General features: G+C 65.9%; 1 protein-coding gene across 1 annotated transcript; it reads left to right on the plus strand.

Annotated features, from left to right (window-relative positions):
• The first annotated feature begins 900 nt into the window (after window positions 1-900).
• On the plus strand, window positions 901-2,965 carry LOC136357008 (uncharacterized). The gene is made up of 2 exons (XM_066311731.1): window positions 901-931; window positions 2,298-2,965. Exons 1-2 carry the CDS (start codon window positions 901-903, stop codon window positions 2,963-2,965), a joined length of 699 nt encoding a protein of 232 aa, XP_066167828.1.
• Window positions 2,966-6,914: the final 3,949 nt, after the last annotated feature.

The following is a 6,914-nucleotide window of genomic DNA, read 5'->3' on the forward strand; positions in this document are numbered from 1 at the left end:
CCGGGCATAGCGTTGGCAAGGAAATAAAGACGCCGAGGAAGGGATTCGTTTCCTTCCTCTCGCCACTCTTCCCCTTGCCTTCGCCACTTGCGCTCTAACTCTTCGTTTCCTATGCCCTACCCTTGCCGCACTCGCTCGCTCTCAAGCTCCTCCTCCACCGGCGTCATGGCACGGGGCTCCGCACCGCTCGATGGTAGCGTGCTGCCGCCTTCCCGCATCGTGAGCGAGAGGTAGGCCGGGCTGCCGCGCCGATTCATGCCGGAATCTGCCACCGGCCGGAAGGTGGTCGCGCTGGGCGAGGGACGCCCGACGCCAGACTACCCGGGGCGGTCCGTCTTCTTCCTCTCTTTCGCAATGGCGGGGCTGGTCCCGCCATTCTCTAATTTTTTCATGGATATTCTGGAGTTTTATGATCTCCAGATGGCGCACCTCACCCCCAACGCGATAATGACGTTGGCCATCTTCGCGCACCTGTGCGAGATGTTTATCGGGGTGCGCCCATCTCTCCGGCTGTTCCGGTGGTTCTCCACTGTACAGCCGGTGTCGCCGCCGACGGTAGTTGGTGGCTGCTACTTCCAGCCGCGGGGGCAGGTGCTGAACCGCTACATTCCCTGCGTCCTCCGCAAGAAGTGGGACGACTGGAAGAGCGATTGGTTCTACACCCCCCTCGCCGACGAAGCGCGCCTCCGACTTCCGAGCCAGCCTCCGGCGCATGCCTCCAGCTGGCGGGCGGCGGTAGATCTGGGAGACGGCTACGACGCCGTTCTTGACCGCCTGGCGGGTCTGCGATCCCAGGGGCTCACGGGGGCCATGGTGTTCGGCGACTACCTTCGTCGCCGGATCGCGCCGCTCCAGCGGCGCGCCCGGGGCGCCTGGGAGTACACCGGGCCCGAGGACTCCATGAGGCCCACCAGGGGCGCACATGGGACTGGTACCCTGAGGATTTCAGGATGGTGGTCCAACGGGTGCTGAATCTCAGCTCCGTGGAGGCATCCCTCATCCCCCAAGGGGTCCTCCCCCTCTGCTGCGATCCAGAGCGCGCTAACATCCTGACCATCATGCAGGAGGTCGGGGCGTCGGGGGAGCGGGCCCCCCGAGGCCACGATGGCGCGGGCGGGAGCCGCAGGGGGGAACAATCGGGCCCGGGGGGCAGCCGCCCTGCCGACGCCCGGGGGAAGAGGAAACAGGAGGGTACCCCTCCCCCATCTCCTCCCCGAGGGGGCGGGGCGGTGCGTGCCAGCAGCAGGCGCCCGGAGGGTGCCGTGCCGACGCCGCAGCCCGAGGGAGAGCGAAAGAAGAAACGGCTCCGCAAGATGGGGGGGACCGAGTCATGCCGGGGGAACCTCATCTCGCCCCCGAGGTGGTCGTTTAGCCGACCTCCCCGTAGGTTCGTCCCCGCGCCCACCGCGGCCGTATTCATTCTCCCATCTCCCAAGGCGAGTTTTCACTCACCCGTTTCTTTTTGTCTTCTGATTTTTCTTCTGCCTCAGCGAGATCCCGTCGCGCCCCCCCCGCCATTCCAAGTCCGGCCGGTCTGAGGCCGAGGAGACGGTGACCGCGGAGGCCCGGAGGCGGGAAGCTGACCGGCGAGAAGCCACGGACCGCCTCCGGGAAGCCGAGGAGGCTGCCCAGGAGGCCGTCCGGGTTTGCCAGGCTGAGGAGGCCGCTCGGGAGGAGGCCAGACTCCGCCGGGCCGGGGAGTCCGTCCGGGAGGCAGAGGCGGCGCGCACGCCAGGCGGCCTGTCAAGCCCCCGACCCGACTCCGCCCGAGGTGACGACGACTTCCGAGGCCACCCACGACGAGGCCGCGGGCGCGCCGCTCGGGCCCGACCCCTCGGGCGACGCTTGGGACGAGCCAGCTCCGGGGGACGCCCCCGAGTCCGGCACGTCGATCAGCGGGCCGAGCCGCGCGGCACCCACACCGAGGCGGCTCTCCCCTCTGCCTTCCGCTGCCCCACCGAGCGCGGAGCCCCTCCTGCAGGCCTTGGCCGCCACGAACACCACGGTGTTGGACGGGTTAAGTGCCCAGATGGAGGTCCTACAGGCAGAGCGGGCGGAACTCGACGCGGCGTGGGCGCGCGTCGAAGAGGGGCGGCGCTCGGTGGAGGCCATGGTGGAGGCGGGCCGCAAGGCACACCGCCGGCACGCCTCAGAGCTCGAGGCCCGTCGTAGGGACCTGGCGGAGATCGCCAGGGAGGTGGAGGAGGAGCGGGAGACTGTCCTCATCGCCACCGCCGTGCTCAACGAGGCGCGGGACGACCTCCGCCTCCAATACGGGAGCCGGGCGGTGGAGCTAGAGAAGAAGCTCGACGCCGCCCGGGGAGTACTTGACGCCGCCGCTGCCCGGGAACAGCGGGCGGCGGAGAACAAGGCGGCGTCCAGGCAGCGCAAAGAGGCCCTTGAGGCTCGCGCCACGGCGCTGGAGGAGAGCGCCCGCGCCCTGGACGCGAGGGAGAGAGGGCTAGCGGACCGCGAGGCCGTCGTCGCCACCCGGGAGGCAACACTGGCGTCGCACGAGGTCGCCTGCGCCGAAAAGGAGTCCGCACTCCGCTTCCGCGAGGACGTGCTCACCGAGCGGTGGCGAGCTCTCAAGGAGGCCGAGGCCGCGGCGCAGCGGCTGGCGGATAGCCTGTCCCTCCGCGAGGCAGCGCGGGAGGAGCAAGCGCGCCGCGATCTGGAAGGCGCCCGCGCCGAGGGGGCCGTACTGGATCAGCGGGCCGCTGAGCTCGAGGCGCGGGCGAAGGAGCTGGATGCGAGAGCGCACAGCGGCGGGGCGGCCGCGGGCCATGGCGACCCAGCCGCCCGCCTCGCAGCTGCCGAACACACCATCGCCAAGCTGCAGGGCGCGCTGGACTCGTCCGCCGGGGAGGTCGAGGCCCTCCGCTTGGCGAGCGAGGTAGGGCCCGGCATGCTTCGGGACGCCGTCTCCCATCTAGACCGCGTCGGGCGGCAGGCGGGCCTCTAGGGCGGGCGGTGCGCGAAGTACGCCGCCAACCAGGGGGGTCTCGCCCAGCGCCTCTCAGAGATGGCCGGGGCCCTCCGGCGGCTCCCCGAGGAGCTCGAGGAGACGATCAAGTCATCCTCGAGGGACCTCGCCCGGGGGGCGGTGGAGCTCGTACTGGCAAGCTACCAGGCCAGGGACCCTGACTTCTCCCCGTGGGCAGCGCTGGAAGAGTTCCCTCCCGGAACCGAGGATGGCGCACGCGCGCAGGTCCGGGACGCCGCCGACCACATCGTCCACAGCTTCGAAGGTACGGCCCCTCGGCTCGCGTTCGCCCTCGACTCCGACGAGGAGGGCGGTGACGGTGGTGCGGACGACAGCGACGACGAGGCTGGTGACCCGGGCGCGTCGGAGTGAGCCCCCAGGCCCCCGCCAATCTTAAATAGCTTTTTCTTTCTTCTTCCGAGGCCTTCGGGCCCCCTTCTTGTATAGACTAATTTAATCTGCAATCAAATAAAGAGGAAATTTCTGTGTCAATTCTATTTGTTGTGTGTATGAGACGAGGATGGTCTGTGCCGCGGTCCTTCTGTGTCTTGGCTTGAACAAGGGCTCGTGCCCAGGTCCCAGCCTCAAACGGCGCGGGTCGGGGCTAGTGCCTGGGGAGATCCACGTGTCGAGACTGGCCAGGCCGGGAGCGTGGTGACCGAGGGTTATGGATGACCCGATTGTGGGCCTTTGCCGATTCCCCCCCGGAGTTCACCACGCCCCGGGGCATGGCTCGGTTCTGGGCCCCTTTTGGCGATTTTAGCCGGCCTGGGCCACCGAGGGCAGGATCGAGCACGAGCGTGCTAATTCAAGCCAAGATTCTTTAAAAGGAAACAATGGCACAGACACAGTCCTTAGGAAATCGAAAATGCTTTTATTGAAATACGGAAGAGAAAAAAGATAAGTATATGCATGTGGTAGCCCCCGGCCAACCCTGCATGCCCGGGGGGGTGCGGGGTTGGCCCGAGCCCGAGACCTGACACCCGACCCCTACTAGGGGTAGAAGCGACGAAGGTGTTCGATGTTCCACGGGTTAGGCAGCTCTGTGCCGTCGCCCGTGGCCAGCCGAACGGAGCCCGGCCGGGGGACGCCGATCACTCGATACGGACCCTCCCACATTGGTGAGAGCTTGCTCAGTTCAGCACGCGTTTGGACGCGGCGTAGGACGAGGTCGTCGACGCAGAGTGATCGGGCCCGGATGTGGCGCTGATGGTAGCGCCGCAGGCTCTGCTGGTAGCGCGCGGCTCGGAGGGCCGCGCGCCGCCTTCGCTCTTCCAAGTAGTCGAGGTCGTCTCTGCGAAGCTGATCTTGATCAGCCTCGCAACACATGGTGGCCCGATGGGACCTCAGGGTGAGCTCAGATGGGAGGACCGCCTCCGCGCCGTAGACGAGGAAGAAAGGCGTCTCCCCGGTTGCTCGGCTTGGCGTGGTTCGGTTCGCCCAGAGCACCGCTGGCAGCTCCTCAATCCACGAGTCACCGTGCTTCTTGAGGATATTGAAGGTCTTGGTTTTGAGGCCCTTGAGGATTTCCGCGTTGGCGCGCTCCACTTGGTCATTGCTTCTGAGGTGGGCGGGGGAGGCGAAGCAGAGCTTGATGCCCATGTCTTCGCAGTAGTCACCGAAGAGCTCACTAGTGAACTGGGTGCCGTTATCCGTAATGATACGGTTAGGCACCCCAAACCGAGCAGTGATGCCCCTGATGAATTTAAGCGCGGAGTGCTTATCGATCTTGATGACCGGATAAGCCTCGGGCCACTTAGTGAACTTGTCGACAGCGACATACAGATACTCGAACCCGCCCGGGGCCCGCCTAAACGGACCCAGGATATCGAGCCCCCAGACAGCAAATGGCCACGAAAGAGGTATGGTCTGCAGGGCCTGGGCCGGCTGATGGGTTTGCCTGGCGTGGAACTGGCACGCCCTGCACCACCGGACCAGGTCGACCGCATCGTTGAGAGCCGTCGGCCAATAGAAACCCTGGCGAAAGGCCTTGCCAACCAAGGTGCGTGAGGCGGAGTGGGCTCCGCACTCGCCTTCATGGATATCGGCGAGAAGCTCGACGCCTTGTTCCCGAGGAATGCACTTCAGGAGGACTCCGTTAGCCGCGCGCCGATAGAGGGTCCCTTCCACTAGCACGTAGCGCTTGGAGATGCGCTGGACGCGTTCACTCTCTTCGCGGTCCTCGGGTAGAGTCTTATCTGCGAGGTACGCCTGGATCTCAGCGATCCAAGCAATCAATCTAAGGGAGCTGGGAGCGCTCCCCTCGGGTCCCGAGGCCTGGACTCCGACGGGCCTCGGGGGCCGTTCAGGCGCGTCCGTCTCCCCTAGGGGGTCGGGTCACGCCGACGGCTGGGCAAGCCTTTCTTCAAAGGCGCCCGGTGGGGTCTGGGCTCGCGAGGAAGCGAGCCTTGAGAGTTCGTCGGTGACCGCGTTATCCCGTCTGGGCACGTGCCGAAGCTCTATCCCATCGAAATGGCGCTCCATACGCCGCACCTGGCGCACGTAAGCGTCCATCTGCGGGTCAGAGCACCGGTACTCCTTACAGATCTGGTTAACGACCAGCTGGGAGTCGCCTAACACCAGGAGGCGGCGGATCCCCAGTCCAGCTGCCACCCTGAGTCCCGCAAGGAGTCCCTCGTACTCCGCCATATTGTTGGTCGCCCGAAAGTCGAGGCGGACCAGGTATCTGAGGACGTCTCCGCTCGGTGAGGTCAACGTGACCCCCGCACCGGCGCCCTGAAGAGACAAGGAGCCGTCGAACTGCATCACCCAGTAGGCGGTGTGAGGCAGCTGCGAGGGGCCCGAGGTGGCCTCGGGGGCGGAGACGGGCTCGGGAGCTGGGGTCCACTCCGCCACAAAGTCGGCGAGGGCCTGGCTCTTGATCGCGTGGCGTGGTTCAAAGCGCAGATCGAATTCAGAGAGTTCGATTGCCCATTTCACCACCCGTCCAGTACCCTCTCGGTTATGCAAGATTTGGCCGAGGGGGTAAGACGTAACCACCGTGACCCGATGCGCCTGGAAATAGTGGCGCAACTTCCTCGAAGCCATCAGAATAGCGTAAAGCATCTTTTGGGCCTAAGGGTATCGGGTCTTGGCGTCCCGGAGGGCCTCGCTAACGAAGTAGACGAGCCGCTGCACCTTTCGGCGGGGCCGATCCTCTTCGCTAGGGGCCGTATCTCCAGGGCGCTCTTCGTCCGAGAGGGCACGCGGGTAGCACTCGGCTTCTGTGCCGACGACCTCGGGGTCAAAGGGCGACAGGCGCGGCCCTCGCGCAGTGGCCCCGAGGCCGTCCTGGGGGTCGGGGGCGCCTGGCACCGTCGGACAAGCAGGCGGAGGGCCAGCTCCGGCCGTCGGGGGCCTTAGGCCACCGTTCGGCTCGGGGGCCTCTCCTCCCTGCTCTTTCTCGGGTCGAGTCGACACAGGGTGGGGATGCGTGGAGTGAGGGTTGTCCTCGTCGCGCTCCACGACCAACGCCGCGCTGACCACCTGCGGGGTTGCCGCCAGGTAGAGTAGCAACGGCTCATCTGGCTCCGGGGCGACCAGGACAGGGGGAGAACTGAGGTACGCCTTCAACTGAGTGAGGACCCGCTCAGCCTCCTCCGTCCAGGTAAACGGCCCGGAGCGTTTGAGGAGCTTAAATAGGGGTAGCGCCTTCTCTCCCAGCCTCGATATGAACCGACTTAGGGCGGCCATGCAGCCGGTGACGCATTGCACATCCCTAAGCTTGTTGGGGGGGCGCATCCGCTCTATAGCTCGTATCTTCTCGGGGTTGGCCTCGATGCCTCGGGCAGAGACCAAGAACCCGAGAAGCTTGCCCGCAGGCACGCCGAACACGCACTTGTCGGGGTTCAGCTTTATGCGGGCGGAGCGGAGACTTTCGAAAGTTTCCGCTAGATCCGAGAGTAAGGTCTCTTGGTTGCGCGTTTTC

This window comes from Oryza sativa, chromosome 6 (genome assembly GCF_034140825.1).
Source record: "Oryza sativa Japonica Group chromosome 6, ASM3414082v1".
In the NCBI taxonomy this organism is placed as follows: Eukaryota; Viridiplantae; Streptophyta; class Magnoliopsida; order Poales; family Poaceae; genus Oryza; species Oryza sativa.

What these genes read in the sequence shown, in the direction of transcription:
- LOC136357008 (XM_066311731.1), top strand. Translation starts at nt 901, where the DNA reads ATGAGGCCCACCAGGGGCGCACATGGGACTG. An exon ending in CAGGGGCGCACATGGGACTG is followed by an intron (nt 932 to 2,297) that starts GTACCCTGAGGA and finishes CGGTGGAGCTAG; the next exon opens with AGAAGAAGCTCGACGCCGCC.